Source organism: Neodiprion lecontei, chromosome 4 (assembly GCF_021901455.1).
Source record: "Neodiprion lecontei isolate iyNeoLeco1 chromosome 4, iyNeoLeco1.1, whole genome shotgun sequence".
Classification (NCBI taxonomy): Eukaryota; Metazoa; Arthropoda; class Insecta; order Hymenoptera; family Diprionidae; genus Neodiprion; species Neodiprion lecontei.
Window position 1 is genome coordinate 38,936,892 of NC_060263.1, and position 22,502 is coordinate 38,959,393.

The window sequence follows — 22,502 nt, forward strand, 5'->3', positions numbered from 1 at the left end:
GAAAAACGTTAAAAAAATGTGTGATTTCTGATCGTCAGCTGATCGTGGGAGCATCTTTTATTTACGAAATCATTTTAATTCCTAGTTTTCGTCTAGCGACCTCAATATTGCATGAAAATAGTCTCACGATTGCTCATTTTGCTCCTCATTATTTCCGGAATTGCGAAAAGTAACCCAGTAATGGACTTTTTGGCTCCTGAAAGGCGGGAAATGTGAGAATAGTAACACGCGTTGAAAAAACCACACATTTTTTTGACGACTTTCGTGATATTGGTAACTTTCCTAAATTCCGCTACGAAATAGCGATGCACCGTCGAAATTCGAAACCTTTTTCGTTCGTTTGTTCATTTAATATAAAAAGAAAAAGGGTGAGTTTGCTCGATCGGTAAAGGTAGGACTGCCATACGACCTTAAAGCAACGCTCCGACGGATCTTCTATTCCATAGTATTATTACTTACTATATACTATAATTTATATTAATATTGCTCATTGTTAAACTATATAGCTACACAGACGGCATTACGAATTTATGCCAATTGAAAACAAGTTTTTTTGTTCTTATTTTTTTGCATAAGTCAGTGGACTAGAGAAAACGAAGAAATCAACGGAGAGAAGTGTAGGGGTAAAAGAAAAAAAAAAATAACGTGAGCTAAGAATAAATTACAGAATTTTTTACTGCAGATTCAGGACCTCATCGTTTGCAATAAAAAATGTCCTCTGTTTTAGCTTACGTTATTTTTTTTTCTTTTAATCCTTTTCAATCACACGCTCATGTACGTTGTATTAAATATTTCAAAGTTCGAAATTAGGTGAGTAAAGAAAATTGCGGAAGAAAAATCAGAGAAGCGAAACGTATGCATATAGTTTATGAAAAGTAAATAAATGCGTTATTGCTATTAATAAATATGAAACACTATAATAATAATAATAATAATAATAATAAAAATCGAAACTTACGATCGTGAGTTGGGTAGCGGTTGTTGTTATCGTACTCGTTGTTCGACAGCAGTTTGTACTCCATGATTGAGCTTGGATTTATGACGAAGACGTGCGAATGAGATTTAAATATTATTTCCAGAGTTCTTGTATTATAACGTTAAGTATTGTAGTTTTGTTTAATATTCATTAAACGGTGTATGCGACAGCACACAATGACGAATAACTTCACGAAACACACGCGATTTCACAAAACAGTTTTTTTTTTTTTATATTGTCTTTATATTCATTTTTTATTGATATTACAATTGCAAATTTTTTAGACAAATTACAAACTGGTGAAACACAATTGTTTACGATTGCACACACACGTTATTATATAGCTGTTTATATATATATATATTTCGTGGATTTGATAATTTATATGTTTGTTTGTTTGTTTTTCAATAATCCGCTAAAACAGCGATAAGTTGTTGCGTAATCCTTGTCGAAAGAGAAATTAAAAGATTATTACACCTGAACCACAAGCGTTTCGTATCATATTAATAACAATTTTAACACATCCGCCATTGTTTCTTACAAATATAAAATATCATCTGAATAGGAGGGCTGGTGTAGAAAAAAAAAAAATAAAATAAACAAACGAGGCTTTCACAAAGTAAGTTCAATACACAAATATATCCAGTCTTGCGTTTCATTCGTACGCGTCTACATCGTCTGTTATTTAAATAATAATATTCGGTCAAACAATAATTATAATCGGATAAAGGGTGTGCGTATAAAAAATTTCGAAAAATAACTGCGACGTATTAAATGAAGGAAGAAAATTTCCCGGTGTAATCATTTGTATTTATTCGATTTTACAGAGAGAAGTAGAGAGAAAGAAAAAGATTCGCGCTGTGTCCTTGGAAAATTATTAAATATTTCAAATTTTTATTTCCCCGCCGTTTTTGTCGTTCAAATTTCTGTTACTTCTGGTGGTTTTTTTTTTAATTTTTCGGAGTCACATGGCGTTTATGACGATAGTGTCGCAAACGCGTGTTTTTTTACCCGTTATCTTTAGCGCTATCTACGCATCTACAATCTATCGAGAGAGAGACAGAGAGAGAGAGAGAGAGAGAGAGATTTTCACGTGTGAAACGCGGCGTAGTTATTATCATCAGATATACTTAGATGGCATACCTAGATATACGTCCTATTAACACGCTATGCGTATTATACGTGTGTGTAAAATATGTATCTACGCATCATTTATGCGTGCGCAAATGACTAATAAGTCCCAAAAGCGATGATTCAATCATAAAAATATGAACAGAGAAAATGCGTCATTATTATATATAAATGTATATATATATATATAGCGATTCGACAATCTTGACACCCCCCCCCCCCCCCCCCCCCTCCTCCATTCTGTATTACATAGATACGTGTTTGCATATTTATATATTACATTTACGATACGTTGAGGGTGTAATATAAAATTTACCATCGTATGATGTTTATTTTAATACACATGAATAAGTTAAATTGGAAGATTTCCTTCCGAAAATCTCACGTGTAAATTGTACATACCTATGTACATGTATAGGTGGTGAGGGATTTAGGAATGAGAAAAATCAACAACCAAAAATTGTCACATATTCTCGAGAATCGAGCGACTTGGCAATAATTACCGCACTTTGATCACTGTATATTATATTACAAATTCGACGTCAGGGATGAGGAAAAAAAAAAAAAATCGAAACGATGTGGAAATTGATTTGTTTCGCGGTTTGTTTCTTACAAATAATATCATTGTAATGTAACGAGGGGTCGATAAGAACGCCGTTTGCTTTATCCTAATTGCATCCCGTTATGGTTGCATTCGGAAAAAGGAAACAAAAGAATATGAGAAATAAATAAATAAATAAATAAACTTGTGATGTTGTGCTCTCTTATACTCCGAGATGGGAGGGAAAGGAAAAAAATTACGAGATGATAAATTTGTTTATATATATATATATATATATATATATATATATATATATATATATATATAAGTGTGTAAAATTACTTAACGTACTAGTTTTAACTACACATCTCATTGTGCATAAATGTAGTTGTACATATAATATTATTGTTATTATTAATATTATACGCAATAGCAAAGTCTTACGTTGTTCGGTTTTGTGTATCGGCTTTGTATCGAAACACTGAAAATTTGCGTACCCACAGCGTGTTGTTTAATAGACTAAACGGCGTGTGTTGTTACACATTTATAAGAAGCGTAACAGATAACGCGTGCAGTAATCACGTCGGCTTTGTATACATAAATGCGTGAACACAACGGTGAAATAAATTATGCGAATTACGCGAATAATTGTAGAGTAACGAAAGCGGCGGTGACCGAGAAAAGTATACAACATTTACATCGGCAGCTTCTTCTTCTTATTTTTCCACTTCCTATTTATTTTCTAATTCTGTCGTACGTGTTATTTATAATTACGTCAATGAATAATCGTCATCGCAAAGCTTATAATTAAAAATAAATAAGTAAAACAGTAATGTTTCCACCACGTACGTACATACACGGCATTCGATGAAAAAAGAATTGTCAGAGCAATTTTTTAACATAAATAATAATAATACATCTGTGATTTTACCGCGTAATTCGGACACGGAGTATATATAATATAATATCTTTTTTTTTCAATATACTGACAGATATATATTATATATATATATATTGAAATTTAAAATCCTGTCAATATGAAATTTGAAAACAATCGAAATTGCAGTAAGTTTTCATAGTCCAGTATTCAAAACACAGAAAGACAAATTAAAAAAAAAAAAAAAAAAAAACGGTCAATTATTATACAACATAAGTATACGTCAGGTGAGAGGAAACCCGTGCGGTTAATTCAGACGTATTTGGTAACCTGTCCTCATCCTCCTTATTATCATATGTATTATATAATAATATATGTACATTCCTAGGTTACAAGGATTACGATTTTTTTTTTGTTTTTTTTTTTGCCTGCTGGAGTTGTTCTTGACGCGCAACAGCAGCAGCACGATATCGTGTTTAACAATAAATGGTAACGACCAGAGGGGGAGGGGGAAGAGGAAAAAAGAGGTCCTCTTTCTCATCGTCTCAACAAATTCCGCAAGTTTATTTGGTTTTATATGGGATTATATCGTTCTTTTTTCGCCATTCTTTCCCCCCGTTCAAGCCTATCGTACAGATGCCTGTTTTTTTTTCGCATCGATTTTACACCACACGGTTTCATACCTCGTACCGTTGTATATAAATACAACGGGGGTTATGTATTTTGGTCGGTTAAAACAATCTGCAATATTGGACGGGACTAGAGTGGGAGAATAAGGGGAAAAAAAAAAAACAAGAAAAAGAGCCGAGAATAATAATAATCATCGACAAACGCACTGATTATCGGTGATGATGATGGAATCGGAGAATTGATTCCCGGGAAATTGTGACGATTCCTCGACGATATGTAGTAGATGAGAAGAGAATGCGGGTAACAACAAAATAAAAAAATAAAAAAATAACAAGCTTTTTATCAATCAAAAATTTGAAGAGCTCAGATAATTAGGGAACGTCGATAATCGCAGGTTGTTCATTAATGAATATCGATAAACTTGCAATACCGATACCAAACAGTACGAAAGCAGGTTAAGGAAAGGGTTAATATTTAAAAAAAAAAAAACAAGAGGGCAATTTGTTTTTTCCCCTGCCCCGGACGAAATCGCATCTATTCGATATCGCAAACGGGTATATCATGTATACGAGTATACACGATTGTTGGGTAGGTATGCAAAGGTTGTCGTTTCGTGCTGCACTTGACACCGTAACTCGAGAGAGATCTCGATTAAGTAGTTGTTGAAACAACCACCTGGGTGGCTGCCTCCGTCTCCTTCGTTTTCTCACCCTCCCTCCCTCCCTCCCTCTCTCCCTCTCTCTCTTCCTCTCGTCGCTCTTAATTCGACCAGTTTCAAGCCACGCGGCTCCTCTCACGATAATTGCAAACGTATACGTACCTACATGCATGTATAACAGAAGTGATGAGATTAATGATCACTCGGATTAGAAATTCATCGTTTTTCATGCTACATTTTTACTCTCATCTCCTCTTCGGACCGCAAAAAGGATGAACGCAAGAACCGAGTAAAATGTTTTGAAAAATATTAGTAACTCGATAAGAATCAAAGATTAATTGGAAAAATGATTGAAAGGTTGAGTCGATTGATTGCCTAATAATTTCATCGAATTGAAAAATTTCTTACTGATTTTAATGAATAATTTTAATATTTCGTGCACAATGACGTTGTGATATGTATTGTATAGAGAATAATTAAAACTTCTCTTCGGTTTGATCCGATTGTTAAATAATTAATTCGCAGAAGAAATATAATAACGAGCGAAGTCGGAGATGGTTATTTTTTTTTTTTATTTTTCAAATCAGATGGAACAAAATTATTCAGCATCAGCGATGTAACGAATGTAAACTTTCAAGTATACGCGATTGCGAATGCGAATATACATTTTCAAATCCGGCGCCATATCTCTGTGGCTAAGATTTGACAATTGATTGACCGACAGACACACCATGCAAGTTGTAGGAACGCATTAGCGCCGTTTGCATCTTATTCCGGAAGTTACCGATCTAATCCGAACCAAGCCGATTGTTTGTTTGATTATTTAACGACGAATTGATAACGGAAATAAATTAATTTTGAGGTTAGAGTTTGGTTCAAACGTCAAGACAAACTTTTATAATAAAATTTCATTATCAAACTGATGTTTTTTTTTTTTTTTGTCTAATTTAGTATTATTCTCGCAATTTTCATAACAAAAATACGAAGTATCTGTAACATTCGCATTCACAAAATATTGGAAGGCGAATGTCAAGAAATGTGGGAAAATTCGTTACATCACTATTTGGTATGGGATCTTAAAAAAAAAAAAAAAAAAAAAAACACGATCACGCATTCCAATTTCTTAAAATATAACGCATCGCTTATTACGAATCGTCAAGCATCGCCGAGTCGAGTTTCGAGACGAAGATTTACGTTACGTATACATGAGAATAGCAGGTAAGAAAAAAGAAAAGAGATAAGAGAGAAAGGAACTGGAAAGAGAGATGGAGAGAGAGAGAGAGAGATAGAGAGTGATGCGGATGCGACTAACTTTCGTCATCAGAGTCACGATTCGTCATTGTCTCGAAGAGAGAGAAAAATGGGGAAGAGTTATTATTCGGAATTGACTGCGTAGAAACCGTCAATTTCCACCGCGAGAGACGGTAAATTCAAGCGATGGGATTTTGAATAACTTGTGGTGTAACAGTTGATCAGACGGTGATAAGAGCCGAGTACTTTGGCGCATTCCTTTCTGGAGATAGCCATAAGGTAGAAAAAGAAGAAGAAGTTACTAAATTTTCGATTCGACGATTTATACAGCAGACGTCGTGTTTAAAAATTAGTTGTATGTACAAGAGACGCGCAAACACGGTTTTATATTCCAATTGGAATAATCAAGTTTGTTGTTTCGAGATCTTAACCTTAAAATGAGAAAATCCTAAGTCATAGGTATTTGTTGCGTAGAAGAGCGAAAACGGAATGCGGAATTCAAATACTCTGAAATGATAACTCGAAAGCGTTAAAAAGACACGATAGCTGTTTGAAAAAACGGGTGTGGGTCGAAACTTGGAAGGATTAATATCGCGAATGACCGATATAAAGAAATTTCAAACACGCGAAAATAAAAGTGTCACTGAGTAAATTGACTACTTCCGAAATTGAAACAATATTTCGAACCATTCATCTTTCGTTATTTTATTTTCTCACGTTGTTTGAAATTTCGACATATCGACCATTCGCAATATTTACCCTTCCAAGTTTTGAACCGCAAGCGAAAAAACAAACACACGTGAGTCATATTTGGTCATACAGTTTATACGTTATACATATACATTATTTATACATATGGTCTGAATTTAGCAGCGGCATATATTTGATCATAACTTTATTTATTTATCGTTTATCCGCTTCAAGAATATCAATCGACGCGCTTTAATCGTTATTATGATCACTCTTCGTGGTGAATGAAATCATCGAATTACGAATCCACGATTGCTGCTGGAAGTTTCGACGTTGACGTATATATCTCTAAATATCTTAAATGCGAAAAAGGGCTTAACAGCCTCATAGTAAGTAGAGTAAATTCGTAAAATTCGTGCAATTTCGTCATTCCTGCACCAAATGAAAACGCATCAGAGTGTTTTTATTCACTGTTCAGCCTCTTTTCGAGTTTCAAACACGCGAACTTCGATATCTGAAGATATACGTAAAACGTTGAAATTGACTAGGGCATCCTCTCAAAGCTTCGTTTAAACGGCGCGCTGTTTCACGCGAAGCATCAAGATTCGATAACGCGTGTCGCGCTTAATGACCTGCGACGAACTTCAAGCGTATCACTTCTCACGCCCGCCGCCCGCGACGCCGCGTTTCACGTTTCGGTAAGAAACACAAAAATTATATTAAGAATTTTGAAACAGGTATGATGAATATTCCGCGCCGCGGATACGAAATCAAACGTGAATCAACGAATCGCCAAAATCTTACCGATCCTGCGCTCAGCTATCTCGTTAATTTCTCTCTTCTCCTCTTAGTCCCGCCACCCTCTGTTTTATCGACATAGAAAATTCACCGTCAACGACTGATGTCCGTCTGTCTTTTGTTTTCAACCGGCTGCACTGATTGAGAGATCGAATTCCCCAGTTTTCAACCAACAGCAAAAGCGAAATCGTAGAATAAACTAGAACGGTGCGCACTCAGTGTAGCCAGTTGAAGACGCTACTGCGTAATATGACCGAAAGAAAACAGAAGATACACTGAGAGAAAAACGGTCTAATACGAAATAAAAAAAAAATAGATAGAGCTGATAAACATTTTGATAGACCAACACATCTTAAATTGACTCAAATGTATATTCGTTCCACAGCCCGCGAAGGCGCAATTAGTTGATTCAACGACTATTTTCTCTCAGTGTAGAGAAATTTGGGTAGCTGCGACGTTCAAGCACTTGAACAGATATCGTTCGATGCGAAGCGCAGAGAAACGCTAGCTGCGTACATACTTTAGTTCGGTAAATTCCGAAATAAGGCGAATAAGGGTGCTAAATGGTACATACATGTGACTCGAAACATATACTCACTAGTTCCGAGTAAACAAACAAACAATGTAATAAACGATAGACCCGAAGTTGGCCTTTGCACTGGTCGAATAAAAAAAAACCCACGACATCCACCCAAACACTAAACACACTAAACCACACACACACCCACCCACATAAAGATATTGTAAAAACACACCGTCACTGATCGAGTTGAAACGTAAACAAACGAACAAACGCGAGAAAAAACCGACGAAGCAATGCCGATGCGCAGTGCCGATTTATAAAACCGCGTATAGAAAACGGAATCGAACCGAATCGAATGGAATCGTTCTCGCAACTAGTCTCACAATCAATCCAATCCAATCCAACGTAGGGTAACTAAAAAGCGCAGACTCGCGTAGTAGCCCGGATCGACGGATGAGGGAAAAAAAGCGAGGCGACGAAAAGAAGAAGAATAAGAAACGTAATAAGCCAGTACAGCGATGAATGGTCTGTGAAACTGGCGTGAATCACTACGACTCGAACGAACTAAAGAAGGAGGAAACTAACGAGCGCAGTGAATACAAACGTACAGCCTTACAAGCGTCGACCGATCACGCGTGGTTATCTCGTGGATCCTCGCGTAGTACTACCGCCGCAACGGACGCGGGTCCTTCGCCCCTCCCTCGACGTTTCTCGATCACCCTCTCGCTCGTCTCTCTCTCTCTCTCTCTCTCTCTCTCTCTCTCTCTCTCTCTCTCTCTCTCTCTCTCTCTCACTGTTGTCACCCCTCCCCCCCTGCTGCCGCCGCAGCCGCCTCCAGCGTCGCCCCTCCCCCCCCCCCCCCCCACCGCCGCCTCGACGCGGTTCGTGCGTCGGCGCAACGACGCGACTCGACGATACGCACGATATGCTTTCGGCGGCCACTGACGTCGCACCGACGCGCATCCGCACGGAGGCTCGATCCTCTCCCCCCCCCCCCTCCCTCCCCCCTCGCCCCGCACGTCTTTCATACAGACGCGACTTTTGCGTCTCGCGACCATATAGACGACCAGGGATTTCGCCCCATCGTACCACCACTATACCTATACCGAGTGTCTGACTTGCGACGGGTAGTACTACCGTGTACTACGTACTACTATATCGGCACTATATTTCTTTCGTAGTACGTACGTATCCCCCCCCCTCGCGACGACCGCATCGACGGGTCAAAGTACGAGTTTGCTCGTAGGATAAGTTAGGGCTGCGCTGTCGATCGGTCGATCGCGAATTTCGATTGATTCGATTTGTCACGTTCTGTGGGGTGTTTTGCTTTTTAACCTTATTTTTGGTGACTTTGAGTGACTTCGAAAATGATGAAAAAATTCACGAGTGTTCTTTGAGGTGTGTTGTTTGAGATTCGATAGTTTGTTCACTTGGTTGTTTATTTGGAAGAAAACTGGGCGTCTTGTGGTTTACGAAATACAATAGATGAAAAAACGTCAGGTGGGTAGGAAAGATTCCGTGTGACAGGGTAAAAGGTTAATAATTGCAACGTGTTATCAATTTGTTAAATAATTTGTCTTTTTTCGAGGGTCTGTTCTGGGATAATTTGAATCGAAGCAGTTGCACAGAGGGTGTTTAGACCCTCCGGATCACAGATTCTGTTGTAAATCTTAAGGGTGTTTCTGTCATTCAAAATATGAAGGTTCCAATGTGCTGTTTCATTACAGTACATCAGGTTGTGGAGAATTCAAAATTTATAGTCTTTTCTATGGCTCGGAAATGGTAAATAATGTATCTGTTTGTACTTGAATACATGAGAACCTGCCATAGAAACTTCACGACAAGACAATGAAAATTAACATTTCAGATAAAAATACAAAACAGACTTCGCTTAATATTACGATTTCAAAGCTAGTAGCGTTATTGTACAAACAAAGCGAGTTTGGAAAAATCGTCTTTAGTCAGCAGCTTTGGGATTGTCTGAAATTCAATTAACCGTGGATGAAAAACACACGAGATATTTTGAAGGATTCAATCCTTTTCAAAGTTGCATTCTATTTTCCAATTTCAGATCGACTTTGAAGAAGCCAGCTTCTCAAAATATGAAATCTTGTTACATCATGGTTTGCTGAATTTCAAATAATTTCAACAAGTTACGAAATAACGCTTTTTCACAACGTGCATCGTTACAATAACGCTACTAACTATTATGTAATCTATTCTCGATAAACTTGCAGAATAAAACAAAAATTGAAAAGTTCGGTCGAAACTTTCCAAAAACTTTACGCACAGCGCGTGATTCTTGACAGCTTACAAAACATTGAATTATTGCTTCGTATCGATTAGAGTGTTTGATTACAGGCATCTTTTGAGTAACGATCTAATTGGTGTTTGATCAGTTTGCAAAGTACGTTAATCACGGATAACAGTATACATATAACTGCGCAACGAAGTTACCGTACACGTGTAACGTAGGCCTGTACAATCGTATAATCAGCGATTTTATCTAGCTACAAACAGGAAATTCATTTGATGTAATCTGCTTTGTTTTTCTTTTACTTCGTCGAACTATAATATGTAATAACTGGTATTACAGTTTCGAAGTGTTCGTTAATCATAGGATTTTGTCACGCGGTAAAAACTGTTCTTCGATCATGCATGTAAAACATCACAATCATTGTTATCAACTACAAGCATCCAGGCCATTTTTAGATGTATTCTTTTACAACAACGTAACAACAATCCCTGCCTATTACGGTTAATTTATAAACAATGAATCAAAAATTCTCAACTCACAGTTATGCGACAATCTACATAATCTCCTTTATCGAATGGTCTAGAATTTCCGTATATAAAAAGAAGAAATATACACGGAAGTTAAAAAATAGGAATTAATATTACACGCATAAAACCGAGAATATCCAGTCAAATCGAATTACCGGTACAAATTAGTTCCATAACACATCGATGATTTCTCTATTATCGCATTATATACCTACATTATTAGGTGACGGTGATCAAAGGCTCGTACGATTTAACAACTACGCGGTGTTTGCGAATCGGCTGATACAGCGAGAGAGAAGGAAACAAGCGCACAGACGTGCGAAGTACGCAACAGAAACGCGTTACGTGTAAGATGAAGGAAATTTCGTTGAAGTACCTACGTAACCTCGAGCTACGTTGTTCTTATACCTACGTCACACGAAGCAGCGGCAACTTATTGTTTGGTAGAGAGGAACAGCGAGCATCTCTCCCGCCAACAAGCTATCTCAGCGTGGCGTAGGTCGCTTACGGCAACGTCGACGACGGAACTACGCGCGGGCGTGACGTCACGTGACGTCACCCAGCCGAGCGACGAGATATCCACCCCCACCTCCACCTCCGCCTCCTCACGCGCTACGGGAGCTTGTCGGATCGATTCCCCGCGCTTTTGCGTCGCGGCGACGAATTTGGAACTATGTATACGCTTACTTGCCCGTCTAACATGCCGCTGTAACCCGATCGCGAACGGGTATATATTATTATCAAATACGCAGTACGATCTCTTTACATTTGCCAAATAGTTTCAAAACCACGATTAACCTGCCGGTCGACATAATTTTAGACAAATACTGAGAAGGAAGAAAATACAATAAAAAATTGTAGGAACTGGAGGAGGTGGGAAAATATTCAGACGTTGCTGCTAATTGTTGTAATATTTGAAAAAAAAAAAATGGAAAAAAAAAGAAACGTTGAAACATGAACCACCCTACTGTTTATAAATTTTTCCATGTAACACGCTTCTGTAACCCAATCGCTGTATTTGTATTTAAACGGCAATAATGGACAAATTTTTTCAATACCTGTAATTCGACGTAAGAAGTTATATCACTAGTGTTTTATCGTTTCGTCTTTCTATTCTCTTCTTGTCTCTCTTTGCGTTTGAAAAAAGAAACAATTTTTTTTATCACTTGTATTTTTACAACCTATATACTTCACTGCTGTCGCGTGACTAATGCAGGCAAATACATGCATACCTATAGGTATGGTATTTAATAGATAGGCGGGTAACGTGCCTTTACAACGTTTGCCACATAATGCCACGATAAACGGATGTAGATCGTAATCGTCGACAGGTTATTAGGTAAGTACGTGTTACACATTATTGTTCCAAGTGGACACGTAATTGAAATGTTTCAGGCACTGCACGGAACACCCATATGAATGGGTATATGCTTGATTAGATTGAATCAATTTTTATATCGTTACTATACGTAGGTATGCGTGTAAGTTTTGCTTCGAAATTTCGAAATTTAAAGGAAAAGAAAAAAAAACAAAAAAAAACCTGCACAAGTTGCACGAATTATGTATTAGCCGTCGTCGAAGCTTTTCATCTGATTCGGGATCACCATACTCGTATGATAAATAAAAAACGGCATACTTGAATGAGGATTAAACAAATGTAACAAAATTTATCCGTTTTACTTGAAAATTTCACAACATTTTTCTTAAAGTTGAAAATAAAAGAAATGGACAAAATTTTTAAAAGAACGACAAATACTTGGTTGCACGATGAGAGGTGGTGGCTTAAAGGGGAATAGTTGATGAAAACCCTTCTTTAGAAGTATACACACGTAACGCAGCAACAAAATTCGACAATGAATATCATAAACGATATCATAATCTAGTTGTACAATGCACATATATTATAAACATTACATTGAGAAACCGGAAACCTTCGTTGATAGAGTCATCGTTTCACCGGAGAAGATATTCGTCTGGTAACGTCGCTGCAAGAATGCGTCGCAGGTAGAAAACGGCGGCAAAATCGTCGAGGCCAACAGGGCGAGGTTATAAGGCGAGACAAGGCCAGACGAGACAAGGTAAAGTAAAGTAAGATGAGGCGAGGTAAGATGCAGGGCGTCTTTGAGTACAGGAGAAGTCGTCGTCCTCCCCTCTCCTTTCTTTCTCCCACGAAATGTTCCAACGGACACGCGGCTCACGCATCTTGGTCCCGCAGCGACGCAGCGACGGCTCAAGGAGAAAAGGAAAGATGGGAAAGATAAAAAGAAAGGGACCGAGGGTCGGCGGTGAGGGGGAGGGGAGGGAAGGGAAGGGAAGGGAAGGGCCGAAAGGTAGACTGCAGACGTAGATAGGATAGGTATGCGGGTAGGTAGGTAGGCAGGTAGGTAGGTAGGTAGGTAGGTAGGTAGGTAGGTAGGTAGGTGGATTCGTTCAATAAATGCAGAACAACGCGAGGGGTGGGGATGCGTCGAAGAGACGAGTAGAGGGGCAATGTTGGTTGACGAAGAGAAGGGCGGGGGGAGGGGGGAGGGGGGGGGGGGGGAGGCTGCGGGCGTCGTTCGCCCCCTACGCCGTACCCGAAGCACAACGCGGCACGCAACACGCAACGCACACATGCGCGCACGCGGCATGTTGCGTTACGCGAGAATCGGAGTGTGCGGCTCGGTGGTAAGAATAGAACGCGTGAAAGGGGGCGAAGGGAATATAGCCCCGGGAGGGCGAGGGTGACGGGGGGGGGGGGGTGGAGGGGAGGGGAGACGGATGAAGAAGGACGGACGAATAACAAACCCACGCCTGCGCCACGTGGGTACCGATTTTTACCGTCTGCGCACGACGCGCAACTGCATCGAGGAGGTCTGTGCCGGTGGCGCGCAACGGGAAACGGGGTGGGGGAGGTGGCAGGGCTCTGTGTACGATCGATAGACGTCCACGCCGAGACCTCCCGACAAGGATGCCATGATAACAAATAACAATGCAGCATGGGTCTCTTGCCGCCGCGCCGCGCCGGTGAGAAGCCTCGACGCAGCCTTTTGCAGGGCGTTTCCAATTTCGGTTATATTATTACGCCAAGGTACGTACGTACGTACGTGGGGGATGTTCTTGGCTGGGTAGCGAAATTGAGAAGTATCGGAAAAGGGTGTACGTGACATTTTGATTGGCGATAAAATTAATTTTTTTCCTGCTCTCTTTCAATTTTTAGTTTTAGGTTTGAAAACTTTGGTTTTGCCATGTACTTTCTTTCTAAAATGATGGAAAAAAAAAAAAAAACACATTTTTCGAAGAAAAGTAAACGGGATTTTTGAAATCTTCTCTTAGTGCATGTTTTTGTAATAAAATTAAGTAGGAATTTTTTTTCTTCAATAACGAGGAGAGTCTGTATCCGATAATTTTGCATCGCTTGTGAAAATTTGGTTGGAATTAAGTATTGGTATACATGCAAATACGTTTACGTATGGAGGATTCCGTGATATCTCGATCAAGATTCTACTTCAATGTCTCAGACTGGTTTTACAATTTTTTGTGCAAAAGTACATGACGAAAAACGCTATCGCAATTTTTTTCCGATCATAAACGTACATTAGTGCAAAACTTGAACCCGGCCGTGGATAGTCAGGGAAAATTTTCTTATTCTAATATAAAATTTGTATTAATTTTTATGATCTCAAAGTATAAAAATTCGCACGAGTTTAAATAAAATTTTCACGAGCTTGTATTGTATATTGACTTTAAACTATACAAAATTTGAACAAAATTTTTTTTACATCATTATACAATACATTATGTATTTTATTTAGCGAAAATTAATTTTCCATTTCATTGCAAAATTCGCCAAACGCGCCTATAAGGTTATACAAGTTTGATTCCTGTATAAATTCTACGTAAACAATTGAAAAAAAAAAAAAAACACCACCCCGTTTTCTGGTAAATTTTTTTACCACTGCATTTGCTTCGATGATTATTTCAAAACTTGAATTTCTGTAAACGAATATCAATTCTGTATACATACGATTTGTATGCCTGTCAAAAAAATTCCGCAACAAACATCCCGTGGTAATACACCATATTTATTAGCTTCGTACTTATCGGTATCGAATTCTTTCAATTGGTCCACCATACTTAACAACATACAACACAGAGAGAGAATATTATTCCTACAGCAGTGTATACAATCATCTGCCGATTATTTCAAATAACACTGTTTGAATCGAAGTGTAAAAAATAAAAAGAGACCGAACAAGAGAAAAACGATGAAAGAAAATAAAAAAAAACAAACAAAAAAAAAAAAAAAACGCAGAATATCGAGGGGGGAAAAAATTGGCGGTTGAAACGTGTACACCTGTAATTACGCGCCTGCTCGTGACACGATACCTTTTACATACACATACTGTGGGAGAAAAAGTGGGTACGAAACCGTGTAATTGTTACTTTTTTATTTTTTTTATTTATTTATTTTTTTTTTTTCAAACGTTGCTCTTTTCCCCCCTTGTTCACATGGTGTTTTCTTTCCGTTTCAAACATCAACGCTTTGCACGTGCGATAAACACGCGTTATCGGTGAGTATATAGGTAGGTATGTACGTACGGTACAGGTACAGAGATCTGGGTCAAGTGTGACGCGTTTTTCCCCCAAAAGTTGCGCCATTCTCTCTCTCTCTCTCTCTCCCTCGCACCCTTTCTCTCCCGTAAGAGACCCTCGTCCCTCGCTCTCGTTATCACGCTCTGTCAGCTTGTGTTTTTATATATATATATATATATATATAACTTAATTGAAGAAATTAAGAAAGTAAATAAAGGATGCGATAATTATGAAAAGAATCGTATGCCTTCCGACCGCAATCAATATATGGCCACTAAACTTTTTCGCATATTTATGCCTATGTAACATTATATTGTGGATATAAAACAGAAGTGTAATGTATCATATTAATGACCAGCAGGGCTGTAATGTTAAGCCTGACTACCATGAGAATGAATTACATGGGAATCGTTGATTTGGCGATAAGACGCCCCACCACACTTCTGCAGCTGTAAGAGTCGAGAGCTTTAATTACGTTTGCTGGAAGTTTAGTATAACCTAACTGCATGCACCGAGCCTAGGGCTTAAATACTTCCGTGCTTGAAAATTAGCGATTGTCGCTAAGCTAAAAATAATCGAACACGACTCGATTGAATTGGTAAGAATTAATCGATTAATCGATTATTTTGTATTTTTTTGAAACGGCGCGTATGAAACCAAAATTTCGTAAATTTTAGTACGTATTTTTAATTGCGGAAAAGGATTCTGATGATTTACAGTTTTATTGAAAATATTTTTCAATCTCAGGTGAAAATATTCATTAATCTTTCACTTGTTATATCAAATAAGTAATTGGTAAGTAATACGTAGGTAATAATTGATACTCCAATCACATTAATTAATATTGTGTTGCATCGTTCTTGGGAGTAAAAAACAAAAACCGATTGTGTGTAAAAATAATCGATAATTGATAATCGATTATTTTTCGTCATTATTACTTTAAATATGTGTAAGACCTACATATGTATCCGTGGAGCACGAAGAAAAAATCATATTGAAGTTAGTGAGGTTATCTTAACGATTCATACTGAGCTAAAACCGTTGTTTCGATATTTTGAAATTTTGTGAAATTCAATAAACGTTGACAAAACAAAACACACTCATATTTCGAAATCGTAGTTCCTTAGTAACAATATTTTCTTACGATAACGTTACTAATTTCAACCTTGTGAAAAAAGTGCACAAGCTCTCAATATCGAATGGCCGGCGATATTGCAGCAATATTTATATAGGGGATTCCATGCCAACTGAACCTGTATCTGAACCTCGATCTTTCTCAGTTAGCTCGCGATTTTTTGTGATTGTTTTCACTCTTGAAGGCACTCACTTTTTTTCTCCATTTATCTACAATATTTGAAAATCAACGTATTTACGGGCATAATTAACAAAGCTGGAAAACCCTGTGACAATTATCAAAATTTTTCAGCCTCGAGTTGAATTAGACCAAAGTTTCTTTCTTCTTTATTTGCGACCATTTTTTGAGAAAAAATAACCTCAAATCAGAAGGACAAGTCAGTCGACTCTGATTCAAAGATTCAAAGTTAAAAAATTTTGATGTATGACACAAGATTTTTCAGAAATATTCCATATTTTTAAACAGTATCGATCAATATATCATCGTTTTTAAGAAATTGTTGGTAATTCAAGTCGCTTGGGAAAATTTCGAAAAAAAACCGAATACCACGGAGAGTCGGAAGAATTACATGAAAAATCGTGAGTCAAATCAGAGAGATCAGACCCAGTTTGAATTGGCGCGGAATGCCCTATACGTTTACAGTACGTAGCTGCATAGTCGGTATAGATCGTGGGATTGCAGCGACGTCAGTCTGCACCTTGCGCGACTATTCGAATGCTATTTGAGGCGGAACAAACTTCGCATATTATACATATATGGGGCATTCCATGTCAAATTAACAGCCTGTGTACCTCATCCTCTTCGATTCAAATGATTTTTTAGCATGATATTCTTACCGACCCAAAAATGTCCCGGAATTTTTTTAAAAATTTTTCAGTTTGGCGGACACCCGCCACCGGCAAGCCGGCGAAAAACCGTTAAAATATTTCCGTTTCTCCACGTGTATCTTTTTCTATAGTTCTTTACAACTAACCTTCGAGTGGCCAGGCCTCGCCTCGCTAGCCGAGGGCTAAGGGTCTGACCGCGCCGGAAATCTCCCTACATCTGGCATTTATGGCGCGACGCGACCCTTGGCCTCGTCTCGGGGGCGAGCCTGGACTTTTTCTTCATCTCTCCCCAATCTTCGCCACGCTCTTGGCACATGCGTATCTGTCAACTCGTTTCGTTTATTTTCCCTGCCTTCCGCATTTTCTACTACGCCATCCGTACTGTGTAACCCGATTTTTCTGGCAATAAACAACTTGTAAACCATATTCTATGGCGTCGTACAGTAACTAACCTCCCGACAGCACCACATTCAGACACTGGAGAAATTTGAAAAAAGACTGAAAACGCCATATTGTAAAATCTGGAGAAATTCACACAGATTCTATGATTTGAGAGCTGTGATTTTTAAGCACCACAAGATAACGGGATCTGAATATTTGCTATTTTTTCCCCAAGTTTTTAGTTTATGCAATGTCGGAATTAGAGTTTTTTTTTTTTTTTTACTATTTTTTTTTTATCCTCCTGTTCCCCGATGTAAATAGATCAATTAGTAATCACGAAAATAATGTGATTCTCAAATCTATTTGGTTCAAGGCGTATTAGGAGAAAAAGAAACAAAACAATTCCGATATGGAAAAAGTAATATAGAGATCTCATTATCGAGTGGTACTGAAAAATCACACTTCTAATTACAGAATGTGTGTGAATATTTTTGTATTTAAAAAAATGCCGTTTCCGGAATTGGCTTCGTGATTGTTTATAAATTTGAAAAAATTCCCGAGACCCTCTTTGGTTGATAAGAATATCATACTAAAAAATTATTAACATCGAAAACGGTGAGGTACATAGGTTTCTAATTTGACGTTGAATGCCCCGTATATATGTATACACGCAATGTAAATTGTAATGCGAGTAATAATTAAGTTGTACACCTTTCAACCGTCGTGACTGTATACTATGTATACGTATGGAAATATACCTGTAAATGGTTGCCTCCTCTGAGGCGGTAGCAGCTCAACGCAGCGTCGAGAATTATAACAGGCATAAAAAGCGGAACGACGACGCTTCGTAACGTACAAGTTTTTACACGCTCCTGGAATTATTATAATGAAGCGGTGATACTATGCACCAGCGGGATTATATTATTCACCGTAAAAAGTTGTAGAATTACTCCACCGCGTTTCAGGTTATATACGGGGACGTGTACCTACAGTCGGTAAAAAAAAAAAAAAACACGTCGAGGAAGATGTTTAAAAAGTACAATTTAAGCTATGCGAGGTCGAGTCAAATATGATTACAAAAAAGTCACTCGGCGATCTGGCAAAAAAATTTATTTCAAAACACTCAGCTTCGACTGTAAACGACTTGTTATTTAAAATTTCAGTAAAATATCACGCAATTCTGTAATTTTTTTTGTTTTTTTTCCTCATTCCTCACTCTCTTCCTGAACCATAATATAATCTCATAATACAATATCTCGAAACGAATTCTCTACAAATTGTATGGTAGAGTTGCTTTTTTGAGTTTGTCATAACTAACGTTAATCGCAATCTCACCTCAACGACCTATCAAGAATTCGTTTACGAATACAACCTGCAGCTATTTACTACTAGAATCGTAGAAGCGACGTGGTACAAATTTTATGATACAGAGAAAAAAAAAAAAAAGTGAGAATACGGAGATTTCTACGACGTAGTTGAAATAACGTCGTTAACACTAGAACCTCACAATCGGTATTACAAAATTTTCCCCTCCGTCGCCGTAACTTCTACAGTCGAACGTAACTAGATTAACTTTACCGACACTATATTTTTAAAGCTCTGTTTATAAAATAACATTTTTATTCCATCACTTTTTCAACCTGACAAAACATCCTAGATCCATCCTTACAACGGCAAAGATGCATCTCTCCTCTCTCGTTTCAGGACCGTTCGCGTAGGGGAATGGAATCCCCATGAAATTACGCTCCAAGTGTTGGAAACGTACGTGCCCCGAACCTAACCTCACACCGCCCCCATCATCGGTGAAACTTTTTACCCCTAACTCTATGCACATAGCGGGCATATATCCCGTGTTTTCGCTCTGTCCTCCTCCACCACGGCATGCATGGAATACATGGAGTACATAGAGTGGAACGAACGGCGACGACGGGTCGATACTCGATGTCTCCTGTTGTCGTTCCGTCTCTCTCTCCTTTTCTCTCATTTTCTCCCTCACTCTTTCACTCATTGTCAGCTCGCCGCGAGTCGTGACACACACGGTCGAAAATTCATGAATCGGCGATCCGTCACACATGGATGAGGGCGAATCATGAGAGCCATTCATTTGGATGTGAGGTTGATCATTTCGATTCATTGAAATTGATTAACAGCGATTACTGTAAAGATTTTTACACTTTCGTGACAATTTATCGTCACACATTCAATTCCATTTCATTACCTCTCGATTTTCAAACATTTCCTATTTATACAAGCGTTCTTCGAGGCGATTTTCATCGATATTCAAATCGCAAGAAATCACAATGTAGCATTGAACATCGGTTTAAATCACTCAGAATGGTTGAAGATCGTTGGAAATCACTTGGTGGTCTGAAAATCGACGAGAGCACGTGGCAAGAGTAGGTATGTAGGGGGGGGTTTCTCGTTCAATCTGTTTTACCGACCGAACGGTACTACTCGGTCGGTAAAGCAGATTGAACAAGAACCTCCCCGCCTTATATACCTACTGGCAAGACAGAAATCAATACGATATTGGAAAATTGAATCAACGTTTACCGCAATACTTGCAATGATTTCCATAATTTCCTGCAACGCTTGTCAAACGATTTGTTCAATGATTTGAAGTGATTCGGAAAGATTTCAGTTGTAACGTCGTTTGATTTCTCGTTACTTCAAGAAATATTTCAGTTGTTTTTTTCATTATTCTTTCGTAATTTGAGGTGAAGTTAAAGCAAATTATTATCAGCAGATTGAAAAATTTGCCACGGGTTCAATTTGTTCATGTTTTGTAATCATCTTTGTTGTTAAAAAAAAAATTTTTAAAAACTGCGTCCCGATTATTTTGCAATTCTCTGCTTTACGCACGCACGTAAGAAATTAGATTTAAAAATTTATTTTGTGTTTATACGAGGATCACACAAAGGGTATGCAGATTAGAAATATATTATGTAACTTCAAAACTTTTCGCAATAATTCTCCGCGCTGTTCCGCGACACATATACGGATGCATAATGTATCAGATTTGTCGTAAAAGTGAATTCGTTAACCCAGCTTAAAATTAAGCGCGTGTTAAGCGAGTATCTGCTGTACGCAGAAAAAGAGATTTCGCTTGTCGTAGTTGGGAGTCATCATCTCCAAGAGGCAATTTCACCTTGGAGTATATTAATTTCAGGGATTTCACGACGATTCGCTTCAAAGGATCATTAGCATGCGTAATACAATATTCGCTCGACTCGCAAATCAGCGAATTATCTGGGAAATGAAGAATTGGAATTTCAAAGGCTTTCTTAAAAGCTTACCCATGAAATCATTAACTGACAATGAGAGAAGGTGCCGAATTGTTTTTGATCCGGAATCAATATGCAAAAATATGAAGATGTAAAAAAAAAAAAAAAGAAATAATGAAGAAAAAAATTCTGCCAGCCTCCAGAAATTCATCGAACAAATTAATCGATCCTCTTTATCGTTTTCTTTCTTTATCTACTTCTCTTCGATGAACGCAGGTGTAGGTAAACATTTGACTTTTACACTCCGACACAATTACCTCTAATTGAGAGTGAAGAGGAGAAGACGCGGAGTTGAACTTTTTTTTTAAATTTTATCACCTCATCGTCATTTGCCGCGAATCAAATGAGGAAAGTTTGTTTGAAATGGCGAGAAGATCAGGATAAAGATAAATTTCCATGAATATAATTTCCGCACATCCTTCAAAGGCGCTGTTCAGATTTTAAGTAGAGCTCGTCTGCGAAGCATTGATAATTGGACTTGGATTATGAACGCGGTTTTTTACATCGCATTGAAAATGAAATTTTATTCTACTTTTCGTAGATTTTGAAAAGCGGCGACTTGACGAGTAGGAAATGCTTTTAAAAGCTGTATACATATTGATCAGTAGTTTTTTTTTTATCAAACTTAAATTAACGGCAAGTGATTCGTTAGAAATGATAAAAAAAAACCGAACGAATTACCTACTATACAAATATTTGTATAATTAACAGTTGATAAAATATGAAATGAGAAGATATAATGTTATTACTTATATGCCACACTGTATACGTGATATAGCAGCTGATTGTATGAGCTTCGAATATTGAGTATCATTCAATCAGGATTCGAAATTCGAATATCTAGTTCGGGTTTCACCTGTGATCGTTAAATAATGAATATGTATTATACGTGAGGTTGAAACTGAATTGCAAAAATCATTATTCATTCCTCACTAATTCGTCCGAGTAAAATTTGACCATGGAATATTCTAATACACAATCAGGAAAAAGTTGGGTCGTAATGAACAAAATTCGGTCCTGGCAAGGAGATTTCTGGTTTAATACGCATCAGACAAAACCTTATTCTAACACAACCAAAAAGTTGAGTTGATTTTATAGCGCGTAGAAAACAAAATTTTTCAACAATATGTAAGAAAAGATTTGGCACCGTATTCCCACGGATTCTGTCGCGATTGCGAAATCAGATCTACACGATGAAATCATTTTGTAAAGATTGAAAAATAATTTTTTAATTGTTGTGTACGAAAAAATTATAGTTTGATTTTGATTTATGCCGCATGAATTGAGCGCCATATCAAACAATGACAGAGAAATACGCGATTGTGAAACGATCGGCTGATTCGATGGAATTAGATCACGAATGATTCAGTTCTGCTGATTGTACTCGACGGATGCCTGGAACCCTTCCTAATAACTGCTCATCTTACTTCTGTAGCGAGAA

General features: G+C 37.9%; 1 protein-coding gene across 8 annotated transcripts in view; it reads right to left on the reverse strand.

Annotated features, from left to right (window-relative positions):
• The window catches only part of LOC107221568 (growth factor receptor-bound protein 14), a 300,280-nt gene that overhangs the window by 247,839 nt on the left and 29,939 nt on the right, over positions 1-22,502 (reverse strand). Inside the window, exons 1-2 of one of the 8 annotated variants that reach the window (XM_046737234.1) lie at positions 8,151-8,238; positions 959-1,420 (exon numbers count right to left, since the gene is read on the reverse strand). The exons of the other annotated variants lie outside the window; for them this stretch is intronic. Coding sequence (XP_046593190.1) covers positions 959-1,022 — 64 coding nt within the window. The 5' untranslated portion in view covers positions 1,023-1,420; positions 8,151-8,238. Of the gene's footprint in view, positions 1-958; positions 1,421-8,150; positions 8,239-22,502 lie in introns of those variants that run through there. 8 annotated transcript variants of the gene reach the window in all.